Source organism: Zootoca vivipara, chromosome 6, assembly GCF_963506605.1.
Source record: "Zootoca vivipara chromosome 6, rZooViv1.1, whole genome shotgun sequence".
Taxonomy (NCBI): Eukaryota; Metazoa; Chordata; class Lepidosauria; order Squamata; family Lacertidae; genus Zootoca; species Zootoca vivipara.
Genome location: NC_083281.1, coordinates 89559252 through 89573250, shown reverse-complemented (window position 1 = coordinate 89573250; position 13999 = coordinate 89559252). Strand labels below are relative to the sequence as shown.

Here is a 13999-nt window from a genome sequence, read left to right as displayed (position 1 = left end):
TGCATTCTTTAATGGTAACCTGCTTTGTGAGCCTCAGCTGAAAGGTTGTGTCTTGTGGGTGTTGTGTTCTTAGGGGATGGGGGATCGGGGTAGTGTGTCAAGCTGAAACTGCATACAGTGCTACCTTGGTTTTCGAACGTAATCCGTTCCGGAAGACCGTTTGACTTCTGAAACATTCGAAAACCGAGGCACAAAGGGCGGTCTGCCAATTCAATAGAGAAAATTGTGGAAAACAACAGATACATGCAGTGGAAGCCGTTTACTTCCGAGGCGCGTTCGAAAACAGAAACATTTACTTCCGAGTTTTCGGCATTCGGAAACTGAAACGTTCGGCAATGGAGTCGTCCAAAAACCAAGGTACCATTGTATACTCAAAACAACCCCCTAGAACCAGCCACACGCAAGCAATCCTACCTTCTGGAACCAGAGCTAGATCTCGCAAAGGCTGCCAGAGGTTCCCAGAGCCCGATAAGTGAGGCAGAGGGCTTAAAAGCTCTTTTTGCATGGAGGGAACAAGTTGTGTGCGTCCCCTTGAACTCCTTGGAGCTCTCTGGAGCTTCCCTTGAAATCCTTGGAGAAAAAAGATCGACCAGAAGTTCACGATCGACCTGTTGGGCATGCCCATGTTATATGATCCCCTCCTTTTTCTATGAAATAATAATGTATTCATGCCTGTATATATATTTTATACTTTAAGTTGCTTGGAGACCCTTTAGGTGACAAGTGGCTTATAACTTTATTATTATTATTATTATTATTATTATTATTTTGCAGCCGGAGTTTGAAACCAAGTGCAACAATGCAAAGCCCAAGAAGAGCTACATTGCCACACAAGGCTGCTTGCAGAACACCGTCAACGACTTCTGGAGGATGGTGTTCCAGGAGAACTCGCGTGTGATCGTTATGACGACAAAAGAAGTCGAGAGGGGAAAGGTAAGGAGCCCACCCCGCACAGGGGATCTTGCAATGCTGATCAGCATCAGAGCATATCAGTTTATCTCAGGGTGGATTTGATTTAAAACAAATCGATTTACCGTACTTTTCCGTGTACTGTATAAGACTTGGGGGGTTTTTCTGTAAAAAGCATGCTAAAAAGTGGGGGTTGTCCTATACATGGGTAGTGCATTGGGTGAATGTTTGATTGGTTGCTTCCGTGGCTGTCAGCAGCTATTGTTTGTGTAATTTGTTGCTGCGTCAATGGGCGGTGTTAATTGGCTGACGCTGCTTCAGTTGGGTGGGCAATTGTCAGCTGCGTTTTTTGTGACACGTACGGGTGAGCGCTTATCGGAATTCATCCTTTAAAAAGGTCAACAACCTTGGGTAATCCCCACCCCTAAAAAAGCTCAACAGCTCTGGGCAAACCTCCACAAAAAAAAGCTCAACAACTTTGTACCATCTCCCCCCATTTTCTTAAATGCGAGTCCCCAAAAATAAATGTCTTATATACATGGGGGCGTCTTATACACGGAAAAGTATGGTAAATCACGATTTAAATCACTAGTCAGTAAGACTTGATTTAAATCATTTTTTTTACAGAAAGACTCATTCTTGCTGGTATAATCTTAATATTTACAACCAGATGAAGGCTTCATTTTTGGAATAATAATTTATCAGAGTAGTTTTTACAGTTCTATCAAAAATTACTGATTTGGTTATGCTATGAGAAATACATAGACATAATTATGAAATTATTGTGAGGTTTAATAAGTTAACTGTTTATATTTGGATAACTTTTCTGCTGTACTTTATTGGAAGGAGGAAAGTAATCATTTCCTTAATAACAATTTAAACAATTTATTTAACTAAAACAATAACATTATAGCATATGTATCTGTGTTTGTTAACTGATAGGTTAAACAATTAAAAAAACACCTTAGACTGAGTTTCAGCACACATGAAAAACTTAAAACAAATCCTTATTTCCTGCTGAATAGCCTTTGGACTATAATGTAACTTAAATAGAAAACTATCTTTAGAAAAAGTTTTCCTCCAAAAGCATTTTATTTTAAAAATCCAATTTAAATTTTTAAAAACCATGTATTTCAGGAGGCCTGAAGTTACAATCTAAGGGGATAAATTCAACACTCATGTACATTGTGAAATGCCAAGGAGCTCAGTTTTAGAAAGGGAGACCCGAGTTTCTAGTTCTTCTCTCACCTTGTCTTGGGCTTACTGCTAGGTAGAGCCCACAAGGTTTTAGCAACATAGCTTCCTCTTCTCTCCTTGTTGTCCCCCCCCCCTCCTTACCCCATGGCACTTTCCCTCTGTTGTGCCTCCTGCTTCTAGGTTCAACATGACAGTGGCCATGGTCCACTTGAACACCACTGCTTGATTGACCCTGGGGGGGGACTGTTGTAGAATGGTTAACTGTGGTTCCTGCATTGCAGAGGGGGTTGGACGAGGTAACTGTTAGGCGCATTTGTAGCTGGTTGATCGACCGAACCCAAAGAGTGCACACCACTGGTTCCTCATCATCCTGGAAAAAAGAGACAAGTGGGGTGTCGCAGGGTTGTTCAATGTCTTCCTAAATGACTCAGGGGAAGGAACTGAATTTGCAGGTGACACCAAACTGTGAAGGGTAGCCAATGCCTTAGAAGACGGAACTGGAATTCAAGAGGACCTTCGCAGGTTGGAGAACTGCCCCCCCCAAAGAATTTCAATAGGGACAGATGTGAAGTTTACATTTAGTCAGGAGTAATCAGGTGCCCAAATATAAGACACGGGGCACTCGGCTTGCCAGTAGTACATGTGAAAAGGATTTAAGCTGAACGAGCTGAACGTGAGTCAACAGTGTGATGCAGCAGCAGAGAAAGAAAGAAAGAAAGAAAGAAAGAAAGAAAGAAAGAAAGAAAGAAAGAAAGAAAGAAAGAAAGAGCTAATGGTGTTCTAGGCTGTATCAGCAGAAGTAGTGTCCAGATCAAGGGAAGTAATTGTTCTGCTCCATTCTTCCTTGGTCAGACCACACCTGGAGTACTGGAGCTCTGACAGTAGGAGCTGTTCAACAGTGGAACAAACTCCCACAAGAGGTGGTGGACTCTCCTTCCTTGGTTTTTAAGCAGAGTTTGGATGGCCATCCATCATCTATTATCTAGTTGAGACGCCTGCATTGTAGGGAGTTGTACCAGATGATACTCAGGATCCCTTCCAGTTCTACAATTCTATGATTGTAAGGTTCTAGTTTGTACCCATTAGCTGACTGTTTTTTGGGTGTTTGTTTTGGGACAAAAGATAAGCTATGGGGAAGTGAGGGGGGAACCAGATGCAGGTTGGCCTGGAAAGCAGGGTAAGAAACAAAGGAGAGCTGGCTTGTTGACAGAATGTGAAGGAAGAGGTGTCATCGTGGATCTGAGTGACCTCCAGAGTTGCAGCTGGGGGTCTCATGAAAGCTTGTTCCAGAAACACGTAGAGATATTTGGCAAGTTCACCGACAAGACGCAAATGACAGGTGCTGAAATATTTCTTGAAGTCTGCAGCTGCTAATCGATAGATTAGTTGATTAGTTTATTGATTAGTAGATGGATTGGTTGAGACTAGCATTTCTACAGCTGCTGTCCTCAAGATGCACTGGGCTATCATTATTATTTATTAAACTTATTTGCCACTTCCCCCCCACAAAGGTAATTCGGCTGTACTTCCATCAGCCTCCACATCATATGGCCTCTCTGGCTTGGGCTGATGGGAGTTGTAGCCCAAAACATACGGAGAACTCTGGTTGGCTGACGTTGACAAACCCAGCAGCCCACCACCCTGTCTTGTTTTCCAGAGCAAGTGCGTAAAATACTGGCCAGATGAACATGCCCTAAAGGAATACGGTGTGATGCGCGTCCGAAATGTCAAAGAGAGTGCGGCTCATGATTACACGTTACGGGAACTCAAGCTTTCAAAGGTTGGGCAGGTAAGTCTGTGAAGTTATTTCTTTAGTTCTGGCCAGTCTCTGGCTCGTATTCTTCAGATGTGGTAGCAGCCAGACCTAAAGAAGAGCCTGCTTCTGTCCCGTATATGTTTGTTTATTTACATACGGCTAATCATTAAAAAAAATAATTCAGAGCAGTTTGTACCAATTGTAGAAAAACCCAAACCATATAAAAATGATAAAATCAGAAGTCAGCTAATGGTTGGAAATCCTTAACTGCCTCCAAAGGACTGGCAGAATAGAAACGTTTTTAGCAGTTGTTTAAAAGTTGGCCCAGGAGGTGCCTGCTGAATTTCCATTGGCAGGGAGTTCCACAGAACTGAGCCAATGGCACAAAAGGCACTGTTTTCTCGTTGTTGTCAAAGAAGCCTCGCCAACTCGAGGAATGATCAACAGTGCTTCTGAAGATGATCTCAGTGATTGAACTGGGATATGAGGCATTCCTTGAGGTACCCTGGAGCTAAGTTGTTCAGGGTTTTGTAAATTAATACAAGGACCTTGAACCTGACTTGGCAGTAGATGGGCAGCCAGCACAGATGCTTTAGCAAGGGCGTCACATCAGCAGTCTGGCCGCTGCATCCTGCACTAGCTAGAGCTTCCAAACCAGACTGCAAGGGCAGCCCCACATAGACCACATTGCAGTAATCCAGCCTTTAGGTTACCAGTGCATGGACTGCAATGCTCAGGCTATCCTATTGATGCCCATATTGTCCCTCCCTTTCTGCCTGCTCATTTGTCTCCCCCTACTGTTGAAAACAGTACCCAGGTGGCGCTGTGGGACAGTACCCAGGTGGCGCTGTGGGGGACCCAGGTGGCGCTGTGGTTAAACCACTGAGCCTAGGGCTTGCTGATCAGAAGGTCGGCGGTTCGAATCCCTGTGACGGGGTGAGCTCCCGTTGCTCGGTCCCAGCTCCTGCCCACCTAGCAGTTCGAAAGCACGTCAAAATGCAAGTAGATAAATAGGAACCGCTACAGCGGGAAGGTAAACGGCGTTTCCATGTGCTGCTCTGGTTTGCCAGAAGCGGCTTTGTCATGCTGGCCACATGACCTGGAAGCTATACGCCGGCTCCCTCGGCCAATAATGCGAGATGAGCGCGCAACCCCAGAGTCGGTCACGACTGGACCTAATGGTCAGGGGTCCCTTTACCTTTTTACTGTTGAAAACTGGATTCTGAGATGCTCCGAGCAGGGGATTCTCTCTCTCTCTCTCTCTCTCTCTCTCTCTCTCTCTCTCTCTCTCTCTCTCTCTCTCTCTCTCTCTGCTTCTGCTCCTCTGAAGGCCCCACAGGTTCATGAAGGCCATAGGATTAACAACTACGTAATAATATGGTCTTCCTCATTCAGGTGCGCTCCACATATTGTTCAACTCTCCAACTCACATCAGCTCCAGTCAACATGGCCAATGGCTAGGGATGATGGAGTCTAGAAATATTGGCAGCGCACCAGATTGGAAAAGGCTGCAACTGCCCGAATGTGGCTATAGGAATAACAATAATTTGAGGCTTTATTGAGGAAGGGAGCAAGGTCTTTCATGCCCCAAACTTTCTCTTTTTATATAAAAGGGAAAAAGAAGAAAGCAAAAGAAAGGGAAAATGTGAATTTGTGTGTGTTAGGTAGGTCTGAGATACTGCCATAAGAACGTATGAAGAACCAGTGGCCCTCCAGTCCAACCAGGGATAGCTCCCCCCCCCATGAAGTGTGGTGAAGCAACTGCCATAGGCAGATGAATCTCCCAAGGCGGGGGCCCCACAGGTGTCCCCATCTGCCCTGCTGACTCCATGACTAGCAGAGAAGCCAGTGCTGATTTCCAGTGAGAGCTCACAGAGCGTGAGAGATCTCGCGAGATTTTGATGAGATTCCTCCCCTGAAATTTGTGCCGGTGCCACAGCGGTGGAGATGGGCAGCTCAGAGGCGGGGTATGGGTTGCCAGACTCAATAGAGGACAGGTCCTCTGTGCCTTTAATTGCCCTGCTCTCTTTTGAGCCTGGAAACCTTAAAGAGAAACCAGCAGACCCCTTGCTTGGAAATTAAACAAAGGGTCTGCTGGTTTCTCTTTAAGGTTTCCAGACTCAAAAGAGAGCAGGGCAATTAAAGGCACAGAAGTACTGTCCTCTATTGAGTCTGGCAACCCTAGGCGGGGTTGGCAGAAGGGGGGTGACCCAGTGGAGGGTGGGGTGACTTGCCAGCATGGGCCGGTACTTCCTGTTTCATCTTGTGCATCAAAATGGAGTCCGGCATCCTGTTCTCAAAGGGGCTGGCTAGATGCTTGTAGGAAACTGGCAAGCAGGACCCGAGCACAAGAGCCCTCTCCGCTGCTGTGGCTTCCAGCAGCTTGTGTTCAGAAGCAAACATGGAGGCCGAGCATAGCCATCGGGGCCATTGAGAGTCCTCTCCTCCATGAATTGGTCCAATTTTCTTTTAAAGCCACCCAGGTTTTGGCCATTGCTGCTTCTTGTGGGAGTGAGTTCATGCAATTTGTGAGGAAGGACTTTCTTTTATCTCTCCTCTGAAAAAGAGGTCTTGGTTGGCCAGGAATGCATATAATGTTGGGGGACAGTCTGATCTCATGAGGGAGGGGCTTCTGTAACTGGGGTGCTGCTGTTGAGATGACTCCTTCTCATCTCCAGTGGCACACCCTCCCCCACCCCCAAAGTGCTCCTTAAAAGGCAGGGAAAGATATTTGGGTACCATCTCTCCAGGGCAACACCGAACGAACAGTCTGGCAGTATCACTTCAGAACCTGGCCTGACCATGGAGTCCCCAGTGATCCTGGAGGAGTTCTAGATTTCTTAGAAGAGGTTCATCACAAGCAAGAAAACATCTCGGATGCTGGCCCAGTCGTGGTCCATTGCAGGTACCGTGATGCCTGGGCTATGCCTTTGATTTGAAGCACAACCTTTTTCAAAGCCAAAAGAAGCAGAAATATAAGTTGCGTGTCTGTGTTTTTCCCCCTCTTTCCCCCTCCTTCCTAGTGCTGGAATCGGTCGGACCGGAACATTCATTGTGATAGATATTCTCATTGACATAATCAGAGAGAAAGGTGAGTCCCACAGCTGTCGTGTCAGCCTTCTCCTGCCTGGTGGGATACAATTTCCATCAGTCCCAGCCAACACGGCTGTATGATGCTGGGGCAGATGGGAGCGTGGGCTTTCTGGCGGCAAGGGCCAATGGGCCACAAAGGCAGAGCTCAGCCACCCTGGCTGGTAGCCACCAATAGCCCTGTTCTCCTCCTTGAATTTGTCCTGTCCTCTTTTAAAGCCATTCAGGTTGGTGGCCATCACTGCGTCCTGTGGGAGGGAGTTCCAGAGATTAACTATGCCCTGCATAAGGAAGGACTTCCTTTTATCTGCCCTGAATCTTCCAAAGTCCAGATTCTCTGCAGGGCCATTTACTGTAACAGCTTCAAACGGAGCCTACAAACTGATGAAATTAGAACGAAATGGAGCCTCCAGGCCCAGGAGCAGTCTCTTCTTGAGCCCAAAGTCCTAGAGGCACTTCCTAGAGGCATCTTCTGGTTGGTCACCGTGGAGAAGAGGATGCCGGCCTTGGTGGGTCCTTGGTCTGACCCGGCAACGCCATCCTTGCTTCCTCACTCCCGTGCTGCCCAGCCTAGATTGCTGCTCTTCAGGAACTTTGAATGTCAGTGGAGAAGTGGAAGTATTTTGCTGCCGGCTGCTGCTGCTGCTGGCTTGGGAGCTTAGGTGTGACCTCAGCCGGAATGAGTGGGGCTGGAAGGGTTTTCTCTCGGGTTTACTGCCTGGGCATCCCTGTCCCGCTGAGCCTTTTTACTCCCTGCCCTCCAGGCGTTGACTGTGACATTGACGTCCCGAAAACCATCCAAATGGTGCGGTCCCAGCGGTCAGGGATGGTGCAGACGGAAGCCCAGTACCGGTTCATTTACATGGCGGTGCAGCACTACATTGAAACGCTACAGCGTCGGATCGAGGAGGAGCAGGTAACGCCTCAAGTCGGGCTTTGGAGCGGGGCTGGTTTGGCTATGGGTCCAGCGGCCGGGAAGTCTTGCCTTTTAGAAATAGGATTGTCATTCAGATTTCCCTTCCTATTCTGGTTTTAGCATCTGTGTTTGTTGGTTTACATATTGTAAGTGTATTTTAGTTACCTTGGTTAAAAAAAAGGAACTGGTAAATTTAATTAATAATAAAACTAATGGGATAAATAAGTGATCTCCCTTGCCTCCATGTGCTTTCTGTCTCTCTCCCTTTCAGAAGAGTAAGAGAAAAGGCCACGAGTATACAAACATTAAATATTCTTTAGCAGACCAGGCCAGTGGAGACCAGAGTCCTCTCCCACCCTGTACTCCAACTCCGACCTGCCCTGAGTAAGTAGATGGTCTCCTACCCTCTCCAAGATCACATGCAAAGTTTGACATCACAGCCCCCAGATACAACGGCAAGCGACAACGACTGTCACAGCGATACAGTCGTACCTTGGAAATCGAATGCCTTGCGACTCGAACGTTTTGGCTCCCGAACCCTGCAAACCCAGAAGTGACTGTTCCGGTCTTGGGAACCCGAACGTCCGACGTAGCTTCCTACAATTGGAAGCTACACCTTGGTTTCCAAACACTTTGGAAGTCAAATGGACTTCCCGGAACGGATTCCGTTCGACTTTCGAGGTACGACTGTATATTAATGAGGAGAAGAAACTTCCAACAAAGGATGGCAAAATACCATTGCAATTGCAAAGTGTAAATTTCAGCATTTACAAGGAACAATATAGGGCTTTATTTATTATTTAAGATTGAGGTTGAATCCTGACATGACAGAAGTACTGTTTGTGGGAGACAGGAGGTGGGCAGGTGTGGAGGACTCCCTGGTCCTGAATGGGGTAACTGTGCCCCTGAAGGACCAGGTGCGCAGCCTGGGAGTCATTTTGGACTCACAGCTGTCCATGGAGGCGCAGGTCAGTTCTGTGTCCAGGGTAGCTGTCTATCAGCTCCATCTGGTACGCAGGCTGAGACCCTACCTGCCTGCAGACTGTCTAGCCAGAGTGGTGCATGCTCTAGTTATCTCCCGCTTGGACTACTGCAATGCGCTCTACGTGGGGCTACCTTTGAAGGTGACTCGGAAACTACAACTAATCCAGAATGCGGCAGCTAGACTGGTGACTGGGAGCGGCCGCTGAGACCACATAACACCGGTCTTGAAAGATCTACATTGGCTCCCAGTACGTTTCCGAGCACAATTCAAAGTGTTGGTGCTGACCTTTAAAGCCCTAAATGGCCTCGGTCCAGTATACCTGAAGGAGCGTCTCCACCTCCATCGTTCTGCCCGGACACTGAGGTCCAGCACCGAGGGCCTTCTGGCGGTTCCCTCATTGCGAGAAGCCAAGTTGCAGGGAACTAGACAGAGGGCCTTCTCGGTAGTGGCGCCCTCCCATCAGATGTCAAAGAGAAAAACAGCTACCAGACTTTTAGAAGACATCTGAAGGCAGCCCTGTTTAGGGAAGCTTTTAATGTTTAATAGATCACTGTGTTTTATTTTTCTGTGGGAAGCCGTCCAGAGTGGCTGGGGAAACCCAGCCAGATGGGCGGGGTATAAATAATAAATAATAAATCAGGCTTCCAGGTAAGATTCTGTTTCCAAGGTCTTCCTCAGGTGTTAACACCTCAAAGGCCGTATACTTGCAGTTTTCACAACTGGGATGACTTCATCTTCCACTGCTCTGGGTTTATCCATGCGGAGGAAGGCCCAGGATTGCACTGGAAGCAAAAATGCAGGAGGTGGGCTCCCCTGGGTTGTTCCTGTCCTTGTGCACCATTAAGAGGCTGCCTTTCCTTGTTACTCAAATGCCGAGGCACTGTGGCTTCATCCACGTGGAAAGATTTGGCAAGGGTTCTCTTACACTGTATGAAGAGGAAATCTTTTGGAGCTATAATGTAAGGGGGGGGACACCCACCCACACCTGTGCTTCAGTCTTTTTTAAAAAAAATAAATAAATGCAAAGTCTAAAGTTTTTTACTGAGCTTAAATCCTGATTTTCTTGCTTTAGGAAACTTAAAGCACATTTCTTCTGTACCTGGAGCCTTCCAGATGTTTTGCACCATGCTTCCCATTAGCGCCAGCCAGCATGGCTCATGGGGGATGTGGTCCAAAAATTTAGAGAGGATCCGATTGGCGAAGTCTGTTCTGAGTGCCCCAGCCATCCAGCGGACAAGCCAATGGAAACAGCACCGGCGGAAACCTTGTTTTTGTGTTTATTCTCTGTTTCCAGTGGATTTTAAAAACCCCTTTGCTTCTCCCTCCAGGATGAGGGAAGACAATGCCATGAGAGTCTATGAAAATGTTGGTCTGATGCAGCAGCAGAAAAGCTTCAGATGAGATGAAATGAGCAGCGTTCCTTGTGAGGAAGGCAAGTCTGACTCGGGTTGTGGCGGCGCTTAGCAGAGGGTTGCACATTAATGGGGATCAGTTGTGTGCAGGCTGCAAGCGAACGACATCCTTGCATTTCCAGGTTCACTTCTCGGTGAAAGAATCTTGGTAGCAGGGCTGGGAACGACTTCCAGCTGGCACCCTCAAGACATGTTGCTAGTCCTTAGTGAGGTGGGCCAATTGATCTGGCTCAAGATGAAGCAGGTTCTCCCTAGGTTAGGGTGGCAGCCGTAAAGCTGCAAAGCTCAGGCAGCTCTAGGACAGGAGTGGCCTCCCAGATGATGCTGGAAATGCAACTTCCAACATCCATGAGCTTTGGTCAGGGCTGTGTGGGAGTTGCAGGCCCCAATCCCCTTTTGCAGCGCCCTCTCCTCTCTGTGTATTACGGAGATAGGCATGAGGCAGTCCAGCATGTGTGCGATTCTATCTTCCCTATTCTCAGGGCAGTATCACCTATCTTCACAACAACTTTGTGGGGTAAGTTAGGACAAGATGACCCAGCATGCTTTGTGGCTGTGCGGATTTGAACCTGGGTCTGTCTAGCCTCAGTCCAATACTCTTAACTACGTTTCGCCCTCCTGGCTCCCAAACATGAGCTCCAGTCAGCCACCTGGGACCCACTTCTAGTTCCTCTCTTACTGTGTGTGCCTCACCTCTGAATTGCAGAACTCAGACGAGCCCGAGCATATCTTTAAAGGCTCTTTCTCCTTTTCTCCCTTTACAGAACTGAAATACCATTTTCTTTTATAAGAAAGCGAAGCAAAGCGACTTGAGAAGCTTCCCATGAAGAGGAGTGGACTTTGACAGCTGCATAGAGCCTCTTATTTATGGTGTTTTTAACCCTTCAGTAATAAGCGGAACTTAAAGACTATCTTTAAGAGAAACTCCTAATGCCTTTTCTCAACATTGCTGATTTCTACAGTCCCTGATTTTGTTTTGTTTCCATTCAACTTGCGGTTCTTTCGCCTCCAGCGCAGACCAATACTCTGTTGTACTTGAACATTTCTCTCTCTCTCTCTCTCCGAGATGCTGAGGTTTTAAAGCTGTTTCCAATTAGATTTTTTTTTAAAAGGAAAATCCATTTCTTATACTTAAAAAAGAAATCAAGTAGCACGTCAGGTGATAAACTAATACTTTTTTGTTGTTGGGTGTGTGTGTGTGTGTGTGTGTGTGTGTGTGTGCTAATTAGACATTTGTTCCTCTCCTTCTGCCCCCTTACTCTTGGCCCTGCTTCTGGTGAGGAGCCAGTGGCCGTTCTGGAACAGGGCACATTGATCAGTTAATTTGTTCAAGACTCTAGTCCTCATGGCATCTGTCTTTCTTGGAAATGAAATTGCTTCTCTAGAACTGCCAATGATGCATCGTTTGCACCAGAGAAAACTAGTTTGTTTCTTAGAGCCTGCTGGGCAACTGTTAAGATGATTGCTGCTGAATTTTGAGTGTTTTGGTTCGGGGGGTGGGGGGGAAGAGATGGAGAGAGAGAGAGAGAGAGAGAGAGAGAGAGAGAGAGAGAGAGAGAGAGAGAGACGGGGAGTGGTAGCTAAACTCTGATACTGTGGTCACGATGTTGGTGGCATGCCAGAGTAAGCAGCCCAGCCTCTCTATCTGAGGCCTGTCTAATAAGCCACCTCCTTTACTGCCCTGCCTGCGAGCACCCCAGGATCATTCATCCGGCTGCTGTGTTAAAAGCAGAACACTGGACTAAACTGACCTCTGGAATGACTCAGTGGGGGGTTTTTCTTGTGTTCTCCGCCCTCTCTCCTTAAGAGGGGCAAGCGGTCGGATCTTCGGCAGTTGCGTTTCCCTGAATGTTGTGCCGGCTGTGTGAAAGGGGAGCTCTTGCTTCACGTTGCCTTGCGAGGGCGGAGGAAGATCTGGGTTCCAAAATGTCTTAGCAGCGTATTCCGTTAAGCGTAGATATTCTGTGGTTAACATTCTGCCTTTTTTTTTTAAAAAAAGTGCCTTTCCCCTCCTGCCTCCCAGCTCCGAAAGCATCTCTCCCCAGCTGGTGTAGTTTCTTCCCCCTGTCGGTGGAGTGGTGTTCAGCTTCTCCAAATGGTCCTTTTGCGGCCGTCGAAGCCATAGCCCATCCTGGAAGCAGGACAGCACCCTTCCTTGGTCAGCCTTTGTGGGGTTTGGGGGGGGTGTGGTGGCAGGGTCTGGTCAGTGGGGTGAGGTGAGGAGGCTTTTTCCGGAGGCCTTTGGTTGGCAGCGTAGCCAGAGATGTTCTTCAAGGGCTGCTTTTCCCTTTGAGGCTGCATGGGAAGCTGACTTGCTTAGGTCAGAGCTGGAAAAACCTAATTTTAAGGCAGCGCTGTGGGAAAACCAGCCTCTTGTTGCCTTGGCTGTGCGTACAGCATTCTTAAATATAATTAGGATTTTAAAAAATTGTGCACCCAGAAAAACTGCATTCTGCAGTCTAAATGATGTAAATGGAGCAAACTTGTATAATTTATCTAACTTTAATAATTGGTTCCGTAGTTTTTAACTACACCCCCTCCCCAATTTTTACTGGTGTGCTGATTATGGAGAGAGTAACGGGGCTATTAGATTCCCACACCACCACCACCCCCCCTGAGGTTCTGAGATTTCAGCTTGTGTTGCCTGTGCACTTGAAAGAACCTTGAGGACTAGAAACCTGTCTGGTTTTTTTTGTTTGTTTCAAAAGAAAGCTTCTCTTGAAGTTGAATCCTTCTCCCCCGCCACCTTGTTCAGAATCACAGCGTGCACATAGCCATGCTTGTTGTGAGTTCAGCTTGATTGAATGGAAGGCCAGGAGTAGTGGAAATCTTCAACGTTTAATTAAAAAAATTATTATTATTTTGCCATATCTTCTGACTTCAAATTTTGGAACTCCTGTAACCAGCTATGCCTGAAGTCTTGCATCTTACGCCTAAGCCTAGTTGAGCCACAGAGAGTGCTCCCTTTCTGCCTTCTCAAATTTCACCTTAGCATTAGCAAAGACTCTGTCGTGGTTGCGGCCAAGAGGTTGGGAGCGCACGAGAAAGGTGTGTGGCAGAGCTCCCCAGCTACAAGCAGATGGAACTGGAGGATGCTGCAAGAGGAATTTGGTACTGGTGGATGAAGCTCCTAGAGGTGTGAGGGTTGGACAAGGGCAGCCCCCTTGTGCTAAGAAATCCCACACGGGTTGATGGAAATGAGACGCCTGCATCCCCCCCCCCGCCCGTCTCCGCATTTACATTTTCAGGAGCTGAACCCCACTTACCCAAGCTAAGGGGCAGGACCATGCCTTACGATGGACCTGGGACAGCGGCCAAAAGCGGGGTCCCTCTTTCATGTTCTCCTCCTTCCCTTCCTCATATGGAGTAAAAAAACTCAACCTGTTTCCTGGTGTCGCAGTGCTACGTTTCCCTGTGTACTGTGCTTTGCTCCTCAAAAAATAAAGAATTGGGTATTCCTGGCAGGGAGCGTTGTAGTGACCCCAGGGCGCAGTTAAGTTGGGCTGCGTGTTATGAAAGGGGAGAACTAGACATGGGGATCCCAATTTTGGCTGCCACCTCACTTTCCTGGAAGCGCCTAGTTCCACCCTAAAGTATCTGTGGAATTGCTCTGCATGGAGGGGTCTTCAGAGCCACTTAGCCTACATCAGCAACCCTGTGTTTCTTCTGATAGATGGTGCTCGACAGGAATGGGTGAAAGCGTAACCATAGGCTGGATATCTTTTTTTAAAAAA

The 13999-nt window shown here is 47.4% G+C and overlaps 1 protein-coding gene across 1 annotated transcript in view; it reads left to right on the top strand.

The window, feature by feature from the left end:
- The window catches only part of PTPN11 (protein tyrosine phosphatase non-receptor type 11), a 29285-nt gene extending 17503 nt beyond the window's left edge, over nt 1–11782 (top strand). The window contains exons 9-16 of the mRNA XM_035118485.2: nt 775–933; nt 3764–3895; nt 6613–6767; nt 6886–6953; nt 7717–7868; nt 8140–8252; nt 10182–10285; nt 11030–11782. Coding sequence (XP_034974376.1) covers nt 775–933; nt 3764–3895; nt 6613–6767; nt 6886–6953; nt 7717–7868; nt 8140–8252; nt 10182–10254 — 852 coding nt within the window. The 3' untranslated portion in view covers nt 10255–10285; nt 11030–11782. The remainder of the gene's footprint in view (nt 1–774; nt 934–3763; nt 3896–6612; nt 6768–6885; nt 6954–7716; nt 7869–8139; nt 8253–10181; nt 10286–11029) is intronic.
- The last annotated feature ends 2217 nt before the right edge of the window (nt 11783–13999 follow it).